Source organism: Salvia splendens, unplaced genomic scaffold (genome assembly GCF_004379255.2).
Source record: "Salvia splendens isolate huo1 unplaced genomic scaffold, SspV2 ctg806, whole genome shotgun sequence".
Lineage (NCBI taxonomy): Eukaryota > Viridiplantae > Streptophyta > Magnoliopsida > Lamiales > Lamiaceae > Salvia > Salvia splendens.
This window is the reverse complement of record NW_024599483.1, coordinates 1-18,882: the sequence shown is the minus strand read 5'-3', so window position 1 is coordinate 18,882 and position 18,882 is coordinate 1. Positions and strand designations below refer to the sequence as shown.

The following is an 18,882-nucleotide window of genomic DNA, read 5'->3' as shown; positions in this document are numbered from 1 at the left end:
AATCAATATTAATATTATTATGTTTATGTTATAAATTAATAAGTAATTTTATTTTTTAATATCATTTAATATACTTAATCATAATTATAGTTATAATTATATTTAATTGTAATAATAGTTATTATTGTTTATAATAGTAAAAACTAGTAGTATTAATAAATAATAGTTATTAGTTTATATTAAATTACTAACTAATTAATATAGTCTTAATCAATTTTAAAATTGTGCATTGTATTCATAATGATAAAAAGGTTGAATATTTTAGTTAGGTGTTTCAACCCTAAAATGAGTAGAAATAATTAATTAAAATATTCAATTGATTTAATTACTTTAAATAATTAATTTAATTAGGTGTTTTGTTATTGATTTATATTATGAATGCAATTAGATGTATGTATAAAACACAAAAAAGAAAGAAGAATAAGAAGAGAAGAAAGAAAAAAGAGGAAACATAAACTAAGGAGAAAAAAGAAGGACGAAAGGAAGATACAAATACTAAAATGAAAGAAGAAATGAAGAAAAAAGAAAGAAGAATAAACTAAAGAAAAAAAAGAATAAGAAATGAAGAAAAAAAGTCACATATTGATTCTATTTAATTGAAATTTCCAAAAATATCCTCCATAATAAAAAAAAATTCACATATTTGATACATAAGGGTTATTTTTGTATGGGGTAAAAAAATGATATAAATTAAAAGATCATTACCATATATCATATATATACAAAAAGTGAAAGATCATATAAAATTTATGTAGTTTACTCATATATTAAAACAATCTAATATATTCTACAAATTTGTTCAAATTTAACCATGATTTTGTGATGATAAGTAAGTATTAAGTGAATCTTTAAAAACACCGAAGGCAACTATTTAGTTTTTTTGTTATAAAAATCCTACTGCACGTTTGATTCCTATCTTTTTCGAGTTTTAAGCTTCTTATTATGATTTGATCTCTTCTTCCTCTTATTGGAATATATTATTCAAGTAGCAACAGCTAATCAAGTTTGACCTACTCTTCTCAAGTAGAGAGAGGAGAGAGAAGAGAGCACAATGACCAGAATGCTAATGAGCTCTCCGGCCATCGACGCCGTGGCCAACTGGTGGGATGAGATCAACGAGTCCGTTGTATGGCAAGACGGAATATTTTACTCTCTCTGCGCTGCCTATGCCCTTGTTTCCTCCGTTGCACTTGTTAGTCTACAATATTATTTCATATCTACCATATAGATTTTGTTGGAGTATTTACTTGTGTTGGGATTCTAGTTAGTGATTTTGCTTTGCCAAACCTGTCTTACGCCAGCTTAGGAATATATGAGCTTCTTAATCTGAGCTAAATAGCTTTGATGCAATTTGTTGTCGTAGCTAGTTTTCTTATCCGTTGAATTCGCGTTTATTCCTCTCCGATATCGGGGCGTATGAAACTGATGGTTTTGGGGCTAATTTAGCTGCGTTAATTTCGATGTATTTAATCACTACTTAATTGATACATGGCATATACTGTTTTCTCACAAAGTTATTGCCCTATGTCTTCTCCTTCTGATCCATGGTAAGGTCACTATTGAGAGGGGAGTCCAAGAGGGTTTAGTTGTTGATATTATAGGGAACTCTTTTCACGTGTTCTTTATTCTAATTTGATTTTTCGATTACATACCTACTTTTAATTAGTTTAGCCCCCAATCACACTAATTCTCAGCCTCCGCCCCTGGATGGATCTCGTCCCCAAGGGGAATTAGTATAGTGTTTCCTCTTGGTCAACTCTTTTGGAATCTTGTCGAATTAGATCCATGTCCTGGAAATTTTTGAATGTTCTTAAGACTAATGTGGTTAACTGGATAGTTAAATTTTCTTGATAATCTAAGTTCTTAATTCCATTGGGACATTATAAGTTTGTGATAGTTGCTAGTTGCAGAGTTTAGTGTCTAAAAACACTGTAGGTTTCTGGTGTGCGTTATAATGCTAACTTTTCTTAAATTGCTAACTTGCTAACTCATCAACGTAGTGTATTAAAAATGTCAACACGATCATGTTAAAATGTCAACACATATTTGTGTTGATATTTTAATAAACTATGTTGACGTTTAAATATTAATGTCAACACAAAGTATTAAAATATCAACTTAAGTTTATGTTGACATTTCAGTATCATCGTATTGAAATTTTTAATACACTACGTTGATGAGTTAGCAAGTTAGCAATTTAAGAAAAGTTAGCAACGTATCACACCCCGTAGGTTTCTAATCTCAATTACATACGGTTATTGCTTCAGATATAACTGTTGAACTGTTGACTCTCTGGTAGAGATCATGTTGGGATTTGGCAATTGGCATATCTTATGGTCATAGTTTAAATATTTCAGAGTGAAAAGAGAACTTACTCAGGTTACCTGTCCTCCTGTATATGGGGACAAGCTTTTTCTTATCTACACGACCACCTCTAAGTTATTATAGCTGTCGCGATTGACGAATGCAATATAAGTTTATAGTTGATTTTGAGATAAATTAATTTTGTTATCTTCACCTTTATCAGTTTGATTTGCAAACAAGTGTAAATAGAATATACTATCATATACCCCACTTTTGCTATGATCGTAATGATACATATATATTTTTATTATTCGGATCACGTTTTTTTGTAGTTTATGATTTGGAACCACTCTCTCCACCTTTTCCAAATGGTGTTTTTTATTATCACAGTTATAAGAAGTCATTTTCCATTCCTTCAAGTTTTGTCATATGATTCTTGTAATTTAATATTGTATGATATTTCTTGTGTTTATTTAGTGTTTCTTCATGTGGGTTTCTCAGTTAAATTTTTTTCAGCTTATAGAATTGTTGATTATGTAATACGAGCATGATTGTATGTCTGATTTGTGAGGACTTCATTGCAAGAAAATGTTATTCCTAAAATGGTATGGATTTACTTTATTGCAGATTCAATTGATAAGAATTGAACTTAGGGTGCCCGAATATGGTTGGAGGACCACGCAAAAAGTGTTCCACCTCATGAACTTCATAGTAATGGAGGTATAAAATTATAGTTTTATGTCAGACATAGTTCTACTACCTGTTTGTCTAATCATTTAATTATTCATTGCAGTGCGTGCTATCGTATTTGGATTTCATAAGAATGTTTTCTTCTACATCCTAAGGTAAGATCCCTAAAGTACTGTTTACTGTTTTGTTTGATGTGATCTTCCCTGTGTCATCCATGCTTTGAGTTACTGCCCTATTAGATTCTGCGCTATGTGGAAGTAAGAATTTTGAACAGCATTACAACGCCTATCTAGATCACTAAAGGAACTGGGCTAGACCAACAAAATCCATTGATATAGCTAATAACGTTCATGGATGAATTTGTACTATACAGTCTCCGTTTTTGATATGCATCAGCCTATCACTAGATAAATTGAGCCGACAAACAGCAATGAGTGTAGTTGGGGTTGGGAGGAACTCCTTGTCATAACATGTTTTTTACCGTTATCTTACTGAGTGTTTGATTCAGTTAAAAGATGTCGCTTCTAGATGTCAGAAATTTGTTTTAGGGTCTCCTTTTACTGGATTCTCCATTGAAATCATATTTTATGACGTACAGCATAGCCCTTTAGCAATGAAGTGTTTTGGTGACTCTAGCTAACATGATCTGTGCTTCATTATTATACCTCCATTGTAAACTTAATTTCCCCATTTCAGGCTCTCTCTTTGGTTTTGCTGGAGTCTCCTGGCTTGCTCTTCTTCTTCCACATATACTCTTCTAGTTCTTTTTTGGGCAGAGATATATCATCAGGTATACAGTTATTTTTCAGGTCAAATTCTTATAATTAAAGATTGAAATCTAGTGTAACAATATCCCAAACACCTAGACCCTGATTAGACCCCTGCTGGTATTTTATTGCTTATGACATGTAAATACAGTTGTCACATAAGGAGACACTAACATTTCTATCCCTATCATTTTTCAGGCCAGATGTCTGCCATCAGATAAACTAAGAATCTTTTACTTCGCCATCAACAGTGGAGTATATTTTGTGCAGGTGCATTGCAGCACTCTTGGTTTACTGCTATTATTTCTTGAATCACGTTGTTGCCTATTTGTGGAACAATATACTATATTATATCTTGCAGAGATTAGTTATAGATATGTATCTCTTGAATCCACATAATGATTGGCCTATTATTCTCCACTATATCCATGGGCCTTTTTTTATTCAACTCATTACTATACATCAGCTTTTTTGCAAATCAGTTTGGTGATACTTGTAATCTGGCTTCTCTCTTCAGGCTTGTATCTGGGTGTACCTTTGGATAGATGACAACAGCACTGCAGAATTTATTGGAAAGATATTTGTTGCAGGTATACATTCCTAGTCCTATTTTTCTCATTTCAATATATGCAAAAGTTTAAAGCCTTTGCCTTTCTTAGTTCGCCTGTGATATCCATATGCCAGCAGTCTGACCTTCCTTCAATATTTTGGTCTCTGCAGTGGTGTCATTTGCAGCTGCATTAGGATTTTTGCTGTATGGAGGAAGGTGAATGTCAAGAGGCAGTTTTTCTTTCAAAAGGAATTTTTTTTACTCCTTTGCTTTCTTCAGACCTTAAGTTTATTTCTTTACACTTTTCTGTGTCATACTTGTCGTTTGTCTTGTGCAGGTTGTTCATCATGCTAAGACGCTTCCCTATTGAATCTAAAGGGAGGAGAAGAAACTTTATGAGGTTTGTGTCTATATATCTGTTGACTGGAAATACTGTTAGATGGAATTAACTGGAAATTGTATTTTTATATCAGAAAAAGATTTCAGGGTTCACAGTAGCATCTCTACTTACACCGAGTTTTTTTCTTCTAAAAAGGATCATTAATGCTCCCTGTTTACCTTTAATGTGATTCTAAACCCCCAACCTATTGGTTTTAAGGGAAGTGTATCACCAGCTAAGCTGCTCTCCATTTTCTAGCCATGAAGTTTCATTGATAATGTGAACCTTAAATCAATTTATATTCATGACAGTGGCTAATTGAATTGGTTAATGAGTTTTTAAGTGAAGCTATCAAAGTTTCTTCTAATAACCACCTTTTGTTATTTATTGCTTAAATCAAAATCCTTCTGTGCATCATTTATTTAACTGTTGAAAGTCTCTGTCCAATCCCGACAATCATGCAATTGAAGGTTTTTGATGTGACAATTTGAAATATTGATTTGATTACTATGGGATGTACTTTGAGCATCTATCTGTGCTTTTGATATCATCTTCTTTTGTTGTTAGTTGAGTTATGTGTACTTACTATTAGTATCCATTTTACAGGTTGGATCTGTACTGCTATATGCTTCACTTGTTTCCTTATAAGGTGCTTCGTGGTAAGGTTTCAAACTTTCAATGTCCTTCTCCTTGTTATTTCAAAATTAAATTTATATAATTAGTTTTGCTTGGATTTCGGTACTTGTCATTTAGGCAACCGCTATGTACCCTTTATTCTTGAACACAAAAGTATTGAATTCAGTCTATGAGAAAAATCTATAGTTGTGAGATTCTGCTTTCAAGATGGAAAAACCTCATCATCCACAAAGGGAAGAAGCATTTAGCAATATGAATTAGTGAAACATTATTCATCTTATCCCCACCCACCCAAATAAAATATCTTTGAAGTCCAAGTTCTTGAATATTCCAGATTTCAATTGTCCAAAGTGAGTCTGTGTGAACAGTCCTGAGTGAGAATCCAGCATTAGTACAGGTTTGGAAATTTGATGTTGCCTAAATACCCAAGTTCAAATGGGGCCTTAAATGATATGGATTTTACTTCACCTGTTGCTCAACTTACCTCAATGTTGCGATGCTTTGTTACTTTTTTATTGAGCTTCTTATCTTTCTTTGTTGATCCCTATTATTTGCTTTCCATATAGGTTATGCTCTCAGCCTTTGATTCAGATGCATCACTTGATGTATTGGACCATCCAGTTTTGAATGTAATCTACTATATGGTATGGACATCCTCTCTTAAGGGTTGGGCTAAATTTATGTAAAATAGTTCATATTTCTGATATGCGTTGCCGTCTTGCAAAAACAGCTGGTTGAGATTCTTCCTTCAGCTCTTGTTCTGTACATCTTGCGCAAGCTGCCTCCAAAAAGAGTACCATCAGCACAGTATCACCCTATACGGTAGCGAATGCATGAAAAAGGCCATATATACATAAATTTGTTGGCATTCTTGGCAAGACTGAAATTGGAACCTGCAACCAACCAGATTTATTATCACTCTGGGTTGGCTCTGGTCATGAGATTTCATTTTGCGTGTATTTTGTGGGAGTCCGATTGTCAACGATGCCGATCTATTAAATTCTGGTGTTAGAAGTTAGCCATTTTATTCATCTCAGTCTGCTTTGTATTGTGCAGAATTTGGCCATTCTGTCAGCATAGTTTGTAGTTGCTTTTATGGTTATAAATAATTGTCAGATTTAGAATTCTATGCTTAAGTTAAAATGTCATAAAAATGTGTTAGTTTCAGTTTCTCAAACATACTCCCTCTGTCCCTTCAAATTAGACAATTATAAATTAGAAAATTTATTATTTTATTTACAACATAGTACTCATAATATTAGAATTAACAATTAATATTTTATGGACTCTACTATCCACTAATGTTTCGTAAATAAACACTACTAATAAAATCAAATCATTATTTGATGTGATACACTGATACTTAAACGTAAATGATTGGAGATGTTCCAATACCATTATATACGCACAAAATGCAAGTAAATTCATAAATTATAGTAATTCCCGAAAACTCGATTGTTTTGATAACAGAGTATCCTTAAAAACTCAAACATCTTTATACAGCCAGGGCTAGTTTGCTAACTGAGAAGGGTCACCAATGTAATTAACACGCAAACTGTGAGAGAACCAATTGTCCTTAACACTATTGACAAGGAATCCGAAAATTGATCCTCGAGCAAGGTTGATACATTGATCAACATTAGACATCCCATAACGCCAGAATTTCATCGAGGTGGAGCTTCTTCCATTGCTGGAGCAGCAAATCTCACAGCTGCAGGCCTGACCGCTACCACAGGTTCATCAGCAAATAACGAACGTATAATTGCAGGAGTTCTCAGGGGTCGTCGGCCTGTCATTCTTGGGTATACATCTTCAAGAAAGTAGTAAGCATGGCCTGCTATCATTCCCTGAGGCAAAGAAACCTCCGTAAATGACACGAGTATACCTTGCAACCAGCACATTCTCTGACATGCATCACTAAATAAATTATTTCCTGAAAACCTAGGCAAGACTCGAGACACTTATCTACAGTGTGAAAGGAAATATCAGATAAATCCGAAGAAATGCGCTTTTAGCCCCAGATGAAATATGCAGAACCTAGTTGATAAACGCTCAGTTGATGGTATGTGGTCCATATTAATATTGCCATAAAAAAACATTCCCCCAAATGCCAAGCAATCATGTGAAGGAAACTCATCGCAATAGTAAGACGTACCAGAAGATCCACCCAAGCACTAGCACCAACAAGGACAGAAAATCCAAGAAGCACCTGTTGAGGTCAACATCAGAAGTCACACATCACTACAAAATGTATACAAGTAAAAGAATACATAAATAATCAGACAATGTTAAAGCATGCAATGGTCAGATATTGGAGTATGTCCTTTTGCATATAATGCAGCTCATCTAAGGTGTATAGCAGATGAGATGAAATTACAGCCAAAGTCTCGACACAATCAATAGTGATTAGAAAACTAGGAACAGGAACTGAAGCATCACAACAGTAAACACATAACTTGACCCACTCAAAATACCAACATATACAAACCGAGACAGCAGTCGAATTTCTGCCCACATTATTAATTAAGTGGAGCATAAGACATGGACATTTCATTACAGGAACATGATATGTGGACTTGAGTATTGTATTGGGTAGCACCACAAACAATGGCCAATGAATGTAAAGCCACTTACCCATGGCAGATAGGCAGCTGTGAAAGTAAAAAGGCCAAGAAAGCTCATATGAATGAATGGGTTCTGCTTGCTCCAAACGTATACCTATAATAACAGGGTATACAATATCATAGGGAAGCCATGACAATTGTTAAGTTATAACTTAAAACGCCCAAGTCCTAAAGACAAGCAACTAACCATCATAAAGGTTAAGGAATTGCTAAGGAATATTATCTTAGCAAATGATGCTGAGACATAAGGGATCATTCCTCCAAGAAGTACTATCCCAGTTAAAACAGTCGCACCAAACAACAACATGTAGAAGAAATCAGCAGTCCTCCCCCGAAAGGAGTTCTCTTCAAGAAGCTTGCAGTATCGAGCTAGAAAGAACATGTGAAACAAGAAGTCCAGATCTGTAGAGATTATAGAAAGAGGTTAGATTGTGTTATATAGGAGAAATGATCTGCACAGAAAAAAAAAACATCATCTCCGGCTTGAAAGTTTTCCATCTAGAGTTACCAATCAAAATATCATGTCCAAAACCTGAATTTTCAGTCACATAAGCAGTACACAGAGAACTCCTTGATAAGTTAAATTATAATGACGATGCTTTACCAATTAACTCTGTTATATCATCAAACAAATAACACATGGATCATGTACATACTTCCAAGTTCCATGTGTGTGCACAATCAAGCAACATAGGGTTGCATCAAAAACATGTAGCCACTTATAAGAAAAGGTTCCCTGAAACATGCAAACTCATATTTTTCTCTTATGTGTATATATTGGGGCGGGGGGGGGGGGTTCTGCAGTGGAAATTTGACAATAAATTGTAACCGTGCCTTCAGTATCAATTCATCAACAGAGCAACTCTTAATCCATTCACCAATCAGTCAAAGTAAGCCCTAACTTTTAGAGGACAGATAGAGAATTACCCATCTTACGGAAATACAGGAAATTGGTAATGACGCGCCAGATTTGGTATTGCTTCACCACAAGCTTCGGGTTCAAATAAAGATCATATGGTGATATTATCTGCAAATCACCAGAAACCCAACCTCAAATAAGAAGAACTACTGGTCAAGTGGTAGAGAGGTAAGGTCTCAGGTTCGAGTTTAAAACCGAAATAACCCAAAAATTTTGCATTGGCTTTGCACAATTGGCAATTAGCAAGAAAAAATTTGATTCAGTAATCCCGACAACCCCAGTACAGAAAATCAGAGAACAATGACAGTTATACACTTCACCGCATAAACCTCATGCTCGCTCTCATCAATAAATCACGCCCTCGATACAAATTAATCCGCCACACAATAATTCAATAGAGGGGGAAAGAATTAAGTATTACATCGAGAGAGCAACCGATGGTGGTGACGATGGCAGCTGTGAGGTACGAACGCGTAATGATCGGCATCTGCTTGTACCACTCTTCCACTGCTTGCGCCATTCTTTATATCTTCGCAATTAACCAATCCCAAAAAGCAGAACAATAAACCCTAGCCCGATCTACCCCGGCCAAATTGGAGGGATATAAATTCCGGGAGAATGTTAAAAACCAGATAAGCAGTCCGATTAAAACGAAAGGGATTGATCAACACCCTAAATTTTGAATCCGAAATTCAATTATACATGTCTAATGCATATCTGCTTGTGTGTATGTATAGAAATACAGGTTGTGTGGGGTGTATAGGTGCGAAACAAAGAACAAACAGACGATGGTAATTTTCTCTCTCTGCTTTCGTTGTTTGATTCTTCTTCTCCGCCTTGGATATAAGAGCCAAAAACTTTGCCTGTATCGCGTGGAGATTGTTAACACGCGCACGAGTCTCGAGTGTGGGACACGGACCAATAGGATGCAAGCTCGAGTGGCGCTGGCCAATAAGATGCAAATAAGTGATGCCACTAGCATAGTCGGTCGGTGAGTAACGCTTTTAATTTGGTAGTGCGACTTTTATCCTGATCCCCCTTAGACCATCCACAACGCGTCTCGCGCCGGGCTCCGCGTCTCGTCTCGGAGAGACGAGACCCCCGCGAGACGCATTGCAGCGCCCATCTCGTCTCCAGCTCGCGACCGTCTCGTCGCGTAGCTCGTCTCGGAGGACGAGCTGTCTCGCCAACGCGCCAGGGACACGTGGCACGTCCCCATGCGTGCGTGACGCCCACTCGCTGGCCCGCGAGTGGGCGTCGTCACTGATGACGCAATAATTCATTTTTTTTTAAAAAAAATCGATTTTTAATAAAAAAAAAGTTTTTTTTTTTCAAACGGTAATATTACCGTTAAATATTTATTTTCATTTTTTAAATTTTAATTTTTTTACTCTATAAATAATTCTATTCCATACTCATTTCAAACACAAACACACATCTATTCCTCTCAAATCCTCTCTATCACTCCAATTTCCATCTTCAATCAACTCAACAAATGGATCCTTTTGAGCAAATGCGCCAATTAATGGAACAATCACTCGAAGAAGATCGACGACGAGAGGCGGAGGAAGCCGCACCACCCCCACGACGCTCCCGGAAGTACATCAATCGGAACCGGGAGGAAGCCGCCGCACGGTTAGTACGCGACTACTTCTGCGATAACCCGATTTGGGGAGATACCTATTTCCGTCGCCGTTTCCGCATGCGGAAACCGCTATTTCTCCACATAGGCGAATACTTTGGCGGCCAGGGAGGAGTTCTTCCGAGAAGGGTTCGACGCGGTCGGTCGTCCCAGCCACACGACGCTGCAGAAATGTACTGCAGCCATCCGGCAGCTTGCGACTGGACAAACGGCCGACATATTCGACGAATACCTGCACATCGGAGACAGCACTGGGCGCTTGTGCTTGCTCAACTTCTGCAGAGGCGTCCGGGCAGCCTTTAGTGACGAATTTCTCCGGAGGCCAACCACGGAGGATTGTCAGTTCCTCCTCAACCTGCACGAACAAGTGCACGGATTCCCCGGGATGCTTGGCAGTGTCGATTGCATGCACTGGCAATGGAAGAATTGCCCGGTGGCTTGGAGGGGTTCCTACACGAGCGGCCACAAAGGCACCCACCCAACCGTTGTACTCGAGGGCCGTTGCCGACTACCGACTTTGGATCTGGTACGCGTACTTCGGGGTCCCTGGCTCGAACAACGACGTAAACGTGCTCCAACAGTCCGACCTCTTTACCGAAGTTTTGATGGTAAAGCGCCGGCCATCAACTTCGTCGGCCAACAACCGGCGGTAATAAAATGGGGTACTATCTCGCCGACGGCATCTACCCGAAGTGGCCGACCTTCGTGAAGACGTGCGGCAGGCCAGGCGAACCCAAAGCAGGCTCTTTTTGCGGCAGAAGCAGGAGGCTGCGCGCAAGGATGTGGAGAGGGCGTTCGGGTTCTCCAAGCGCGCTTCAACATCATCAAAGCCCCGGCTCGTTCGTGGTTCATGGAGAGCATGGTCGACATCATGTATACGTGCATAATCTTGCACAACATGATTGTCCGAGACGAAGGACCCGATGCCGGAAATTGGTTCGACCCCGAATCCCCCGAAGCTCAACCGCAAGTAGTCCGCCGCGAAGTGGAGCGCATCCATCTATACAAGAACGGTTGGCTATTCGGGCAAGGACACGCGACTCTAGCGCCCACACCCAACTCTAAGAGGATCTAATTGAGCACATTTGGGAAAACTTTGGCGGAGAAGATTAAATTATGTCATTTTTATTTTTTTAGAATTTTAATTATGTCTTCGTTTTTTTAATGTTAAGTTGTAATATTGTTTTAATTTTAATAAAGTGTGTTTGTTTAAATTGAATTGGGTTTTAAAAAAATTATAAATTAAATTGAATGAATAGTAATTAAGAGACGGTATAGAGACGGTTAAGAGACGGAGCGTTGCAGGTTCCGTCTCTTAGTTAAGAGATGGAGGAAAAAAAGGACAGTGGGGGGCCCTCAAATAGTGCTCAAAATAGTAGTTAAGAGACGGTATAGAGACAGCGTTGTGGATGGCCTTAGCCATTTTTACATCATTATGACTTGAAGCAATATTTTAAAATAGTGAACTACACAAATATACCGGATCTTTATTTTCGAATATACTCGATACATGATCTTTATTTTATATCGTTTTTTATACATATAAATCACAATTTTGGTACTTAAGGCAATTTTTACCCTAAAATGCCCTCTAAATAAATACATTTTCCCATTTGTGTCATAGAGGATATTTGGACATACACAAAACTAGTACCAAAAGTGATATTATAATATATTCTCTCATTCTCCTCATTCTTTATATTATTAATCAATATTAATATTATTATTTTAATGTTATAAATTAATAATTAATTTATTTTTTAATATCATTGAAATATACTTAATAATAATTATAGTCATAATTATAGTTATAATTATTATTGTAATAATACTGAAAACTAGTAGTAATTAATAAATAATTACAGTATATTATTTAAATTATGAATCATATGTATATAATAATTATTATTATTTATATTAAATTAATAACTAATCAATATAGCCTTAATAAAAATTTAAAATTGTGAATTGCATTCATAATGATATAAAAAGTTGAATATTTTTAGTTAAGTATTTCAACCTAAAATGAGTATAAAATAATTTAATAAAAAATAATTCAATTGATTTAATTACTTTAGTAATTAATTTAATTAGGTGTTTGTTCTTGATTTATATTATGAATGCAATTAGATATATGTATAAAACACAAAAAAGAAAGAGAAAAAGAAGAGAAACATGAAAGGAAGAAAAAAAATACATGTTTGGTACTATTTAATTAAAATTTTCAAAAATGTCCTCCATAACAAAAAAAATCACATGTTTGGTACATAGAGTTATTTTTTTCACGGGGTACCAAAAACGATATAAAATAAAGATCATGTATCATTTGTGTGGCGAAAGTGAAAGATCATGTACCATTTGCGTAGTTCATTCTATTTAAAACCAGAAAACTTGAGAAGTTATTGGTTTGTGATTCAACTGGTCTAATTCGTATGCATTGTATCTCGTGTGTCTGACAAGGTGCATTGTGGTCTTGTGGATAGGGAGGGAGAAAAATACTGTAATATCAGTCTTATCATATTAGAAAAAGACTAAATTTTCGGTATACTATGAATTTCGGTATAGTATGATATCTTAAGTATATATTTGAGTAATATAAATGTATGAATTTTATATACCACGATATACCATGGCATATAAAAATACGGTATATTCTTGCATAGTTGGTAATGTGAAATATTGTTGGTTTGATCAAATTGTCATGTTGCTATGTGACAACTTGCTTTTGAAAGCAAAGATCTTACATATTTTGTGTGATGTACAAGACACCTTATCAAATTTATATTTAATTTTAATATTCAAGTACTTGAGAAAATTACGATTGTAATATCTTATTAATTTTAATATTCAAGTACTTAAGAATTTACGATTGTAATATCTTATAATATTGATATTATATTCAAATTATGTTTTACATAAACAATCAACTATTTGATTGATGTGATAATTTCATTAAATTGGTAGAAATTTATTTTTATTAAATAAGTTCATAATTATCTAATTTTATAATAAAAAATCTCTATAAAAAATATCCCCTCTTCTGTCATTGTCACTAGCTTTCTTTTTAGTTTATCCTTCAATATTTGTCACACATAATTCATCCATCTTCCATTGGACGGAGCTCTGCAGATCCAGGCAAGAGAAGACTGAAGATTGAAGATTCAACCTTGGGTTTTATCAATTTCTTTCATGTCTAGTACTTTATTATTGATTTTACTACTTGTCTATTAGTAGTTAAATATCATTTTTAGATTTTTTGGTGAAGACTATTATGAACATGTTTTGATTTATTGAATTGAACATTTTCCTAGCTCTTGTGATTGTTTTGCTTGTTTTCGTGCTTTTATTGTTCTTTTGTCTGGCCAACTTTAGAACTATGTCCATTTAACTAGATTAATCGAGAGATAGCTATTTTACGTGGTAAAATGACGAGTACAATACATAGGGTTTATCTGCACTCGAGAGAGGGGGACCCTTTGTGAGGACTTGAGTCTTAGGAACTTAAGGAGTTAGAATCTAATCTATTGGAAGGAGATTGTACATGCTCCCCCAATCACCGAGGACATTGTACATGCTCCCCCAATCGCCGAACGCGTTGATGTCGAACCCACCGGAGCCGCCACCGTCAGAGTTTCCGTCGCCGGACATTTTGTGATGAGAGGTTAGATGAAAATTGGAGAGGATTGGAGATGATTTGGGAAGAATAGATGTGTATTTGTGTGTGAAATGAGTGAGAAATAGGAGTAGTTATGGAGTAAAAAAATATAAAACAAAAAATTTTTGAAAAAACGGGTAATATTACCGTTTTTTCTTTTTAATTTTTTTATTTAATTCAATTTTTTTAAAAAATGAATTATTGTATCAGCGTGACAAGGCCCACTCGCGGGCCGACGAGTGGGCGTCACGCATGGCGCCGAAGCGCGCCACGTCACCTCGGCGCGTGGCGAGACGTCTCGCCATTCGTCACGGCGGGACGGAACGCGGAATGGGCTGGGGACGAGACGGGCGCTGGGCAACGCGTCACGCCACCGTCTCGTCCCTTTGTGACGGAATACGGGCCACCCACGTGACGCATTGCGGGTGGCTTTATGTTTATGTTTTCTGTAGGTCCTACTAACAGTTATTCAGTAATCAGCAACTACCAACAGTTATTCATCCACTTGCGCCTTGTTTGGCTGAAACATTAATTTATGCGTATAGACTATAGATTCTATACACCTTGAAAACTCAAAATCCAAACTGCGACCAATTTTCATTCTACTGAACAAAATGGAGAATTTCAACAATGATTCAAATACCAACGATATGATATGCATATTTTAAAGAATTTCATGAGTTTTGAATGCAAGTCCAAGCCACACATACATATGAAATAGCAAAATCAAGCAGCAGTGGCAGTGAGATCCATGGTATGAGGTGGATCAATGAAAAACCCCATCCTGATGTAGGATCTAGGCACCTTCACCGTCAACACTCCGTCCACGTACTCCGCCGAAATGCCCTCCACATCCACCCGCTCCGGCAGCCGGAATTTTCGGCTGAAGCTCCGGTCCGCCACCGCCTCCGTTCTTATGATGAGGTACCTAGAGTCCTCCACCTCCACCTTTATCTCCTCCTTCCGCACACCTGCACCCTCACAAAACGTTATTACTATCTTTTTCATTTCTTAATTAATTTTTTGACCAAAAGAGAGAAGAAAAGAACCTGGTATGTCGGCCGAGTAAAGATGGGATTCAGGGGTCTGAGTCCAGTGCACATAGTTTCGAGGGGGGAATTGATGAGCGGAAGGGAAGAGATACGTGAATGGCGCAACTTCCATACTTTCTGCCTTTCTAAACGAGAACAAGAACAAGAACAAGTACCAGTACCAGAACCAGAATCATTTATAGCTAGCTGCCTGTGATTGAGATGGGGAGACATCAATATATAGCGAAGTCAAGTTGCTAAATTCAAGCTGTCTTGTCTTCACAAAAAGTTGTACTGAACGCTTAAAATATCTTGAGATTCAACTCCCAACGATGAGGATGAAATAAAGAATTTAGAGCATCTCCAGTGGGCGGACATCCCACTAGGACATCCACTAGGACATCCCAAAAACACCTCCTGCCACGTCACTAGGACTTCCCATCCCACTGCCACGTCACTAGGACATCCCCTCCTATGTCCGCCCTTCCCACTAGGACATCCCGCAATAAAAAAAAATCATATATTCACAAATAAAACAATTTACATTTATGGAAATAAAATTGACCGAGAATACGAACGGGAAAAATTAACAACTTCATCGGAAATAAAATTCAACGAGTCGTATATATAGAGTTTTAAAAAAAAAATTTAAAAAACGGGACGTCCGACCGGACGTCCGACTGGACGCCACAATGGCGGACGTCCGCCCGCCCGTCGCCGGGACGTCCAAGGACACCCGACGTCCTCACGGGACGTCCGTATCCGACCCTAAACGCCACAATGGCGGACGTCCCGGTCGCCCGTCGCGACGTCCGACCGGATGTCCGACCGGACGTCCGCCATTGGAGATGCTCTTAGCAGCCACTACTTTAACCAAACCAACCAGCCATTATCCGGCTCATCAACCACACAAGAGGCAAATACAAGACTAAAGTCCTAAAATGATCCTTAACCTATGTCGATTTTTTGATTTTGGTCCAAAACATTATCTTTTGAATTATTCGGTCCATCACATTTGAAAACGGGTCACATTTGGTCCTTTTTGGACGGTTCCGTCAAATTTTTGACGGTTTTAATTACCGGGTCACAAATCCGTCACTAACGCCGTCCTCAACGCCTCCACCACCGGCCGCATGTCCGCCGACGAGCTGAACACCGTTCGGGTCGGGCTCGGGCTGGGCCAAATCAATCGCCTTCACCGGGGAAAAATCTTCACCGCGCACCAAGATTGCAAAATTAGGGTTTGGACAACTCCAATTTCCCCCAAATTGAAAAATCAACAATTGATTTCAATTGTCTATCCACCAAAAACTACGTCAAAATCCGCCGCCACAAGCAGAATTTATGGATCCAGCACGCCGACGCTGTCTCCGGACTAGCCGTCGACGTCGATCGCGGTGAGCTCTACTCAATCTCATGGAATAAGAGCTTCAAAACGTGGAAAACATCTTCTGATATGGCTTGCATCAATTCCGTCGGTTCAGCGCATTCCGACGCCGTGAACGCCGTCGCCTCCTCCAGCGGAATCGTCTACACCGGCTCCGCCGACGGGAAGATTAAGGTGTGGAGAGCCTCCGCCTCCGGCGACAGGAGAAAACGGAGCTTGAAGACGACGTTATCGAAGCACGATTCGAGCGTGAATGCTCTCGCGCTGACGCCAGATGGGGCGGGGTTGGCCTCCGGCGGCGGCAGCAGAGTGATTCTGGTATGGGAGAGGAGAGACGACGGCGGCGACGATGAAGAGATGGATTTCTTCGTTGCTTGCTGCTTGAAAGGGCATAAAGGGGCGGTGTTGAGTTTGGTTTGTGTTAGTGACGGATTTGTGACCTGGTAATTAAAACCATCCAAAATTTGACGGAACCGTCCAAAATGGACCAAATGTGACCCGTTTTTAAATGTGAGGGACTGAATAATTCAAAAGATAATGTTTTGGACCAAAATAAAAAAATCGCAATATGTTAAGGATCATTTTGGGACTTTAGTCCAAATACAATAACAGAACATAGGGCCGACCCATTTCTACCTCTCTCCTTTTTTCAAGTTCGTAATTGTTACCTTTATAAGTTCATTAATTTGCAATTTATGTTTAGTAATCCCCATATTTCATTAAAAAAATGAAATATTTCTTTTTTTAATTATTCTTTAAAAAATTACTAAAATGAAAACAATATTATTCTTACTTTATTTTGTCTCTTTTATTAACTTGTAAAACAATATTACATAAATTCCACGACGAAAACTAAATGTTTCGTGCCATGACAAAGGGAGTATTAGTAAAAATATTAGTAAAAATACCTGTGCCATAGTACTCCTCACTCCGTCCCACAAAGATTGTCTCACTTTGGCTAGGCACGAATACCTCTGCCATAGTACTCACTCCGTCCCACAAAGATTGTCTAACTTTAGCTAGGCACGAGTTTTAAGAAATGTAATGAAAAATTGATTGAAAAAGTTAGTGGAATGTAGATCCTACTTTTATATATTAGTTTTATAATAAAATGTGAGTATGAATGAGTTAGTGGAATATAGGGCCCACTATAAAAATGTAAAAAGTGAAATTGGACAAATTTTATGGGACGGACGGAAATGGAAAAATGAGACAATCTTTGTAGGACGGAGGGAGCATATGCTAACTAATTTAATAAAAAAAACAAATAGCCCACTGTTGCAAGTTCCAATGCTAGTAATTTTAGATGTGGAAATATAGTATATAACGTAGTAGTACTCCTCGTTTTATAGTAGTGGAGTCATTTTGTTATTTTTGTACGTTCTATAATAGTGGAATCATTTTCATTTAAGTAAACGTCAATATATTTCTTCTCATTTACTTTATTCTATCTTATTTACTACTATCTTTTACTTTATTTTCTCTCTTCATCTTTCTACATTTTTTATTTTCTTACTTTTTTTTATTCTTAACACAATTTTTTTAGATCGCGTGCCGAAAAGAAATATCTATACTACCGCAGAACGAGTGAGTACATGATTACTCACTCCATAATGGCCCTGAACGAGTGAGTGTATTACTACAGAGTCAACTTGAACAAGTATAACAATCCCTCCTTGCATGATTCCTACACACGGTCACATAAGGTATGCCATCCAAATTTCAGTAGTTGAAGAAGTGATATTGAAAAATGATATGGGGGGTGGGGTGGTTTGTCTTTGGTGGTTAACTGGCGATTTGCGATTGAGCACCCGCATCGGTGTCTCGATGCGGGCTCGGTCTCGTCCAGGCGAGACGAGACCGCATCGAGACACCGATGGGGTGTTCCGCCGTGTCTCGTAGCCCGGGGGAGGGGTGGTTGGAGGGCTGTCTCGCCACGCGCGTCGGCCACATGGCGAGCAACGGTTGGGGCGTGACGCCCACGCACCTCGCCGGCTCTGCGAGTGAGCGTCGATTTTAGGCTATTTTAATTTTTTTTAATCTGAAAAAAAATTGACCTAATTTTTGCAAGCTTTTTTTTCTTTTTTTTCCCACATTCATCTATAAATAACCCAATTCCCCCCATTTTTTCCACACACAAACACTACACTCTCACAAACACTATCATATCATCTCTCTTTCCTCTCCAATTTCAGCAAAAATGTCCGGTGACGAAAACTCGGCAGCGAGGGCGGCGGCTACGACTTGAACGCTTTTGTCGACTGGGGGGCATGTACAATGTTTTTTGGTGCTTCCAGT

At 37.7% G+C, this 18,882-nt stretch overlaps 2 protein-coding genes and 1 pseudogene across 2 annotated transcripts; 1 reads left to right on the top strand and 2 right to left on the bottom strand.

The window, feature by feature from the left end:
• Positions 1 to 1,010: 1,010 nt before the first annotated feature.
• LOC121791409 lies at positions 1,011 to 6,296 on the top strand (annotated as a pseudogene).
• A 637-nt stretch (positions 6,297 to 6,933) lies between these two features.
• On the bottom strand, positions 6,934 to 9,683 carry LOC121791417 (derlin-2.2). Its single transcript, XM_042189371.1, has 6 exons — positions 9,291 to 9,683; positions 8,878 to 8,977; positions 8,138 to 8,352; positions 7,961 to 8,044; positions 7,482 to 7,535; positions 6,934 to 7,173 (listed from the first exon to the last, which is right to left on the bottom strand). Exons 1-6 carry the CDS (start codon positions 9,387 to 9,389, stop codon positions 6,991 to 6,993), a joined length of 735 nt encoding a protein of 244 aa, XP_042045305.1. The 5' UTR covers positions 9,390 to 9,683; the 3' UTR covers positions 6,934 to 6,990.
• A 5,052-nt stretch (positions 9,684 to 14,735) lies between these two features.
• Positions 14,736 to 15,492, bottom strand: LOC121791414 (15.4 kDa class V heat shock protein-like). Its single transcript, XM_042189370.1, has 2 exons — positions 15,216 to 15,492; positions 14,736 to 15,137 (listed from the first exon to the last, which is right to left on the bottom strand). Exons 1-2 carry the CDS (start codon positions 15,328 to 15,330, stop codon positions 14,893 to 14,895), a joined length of 360 nt encoding a protein of 119 aa, XP_042045304.1. The 5' UTR covers positions 15,331 to 15,492; the 3' UTR covers positions 14,736 to 14,892.
• Positions 15,493 to 18,882: the final 3,390 nt, after the last annotated feature.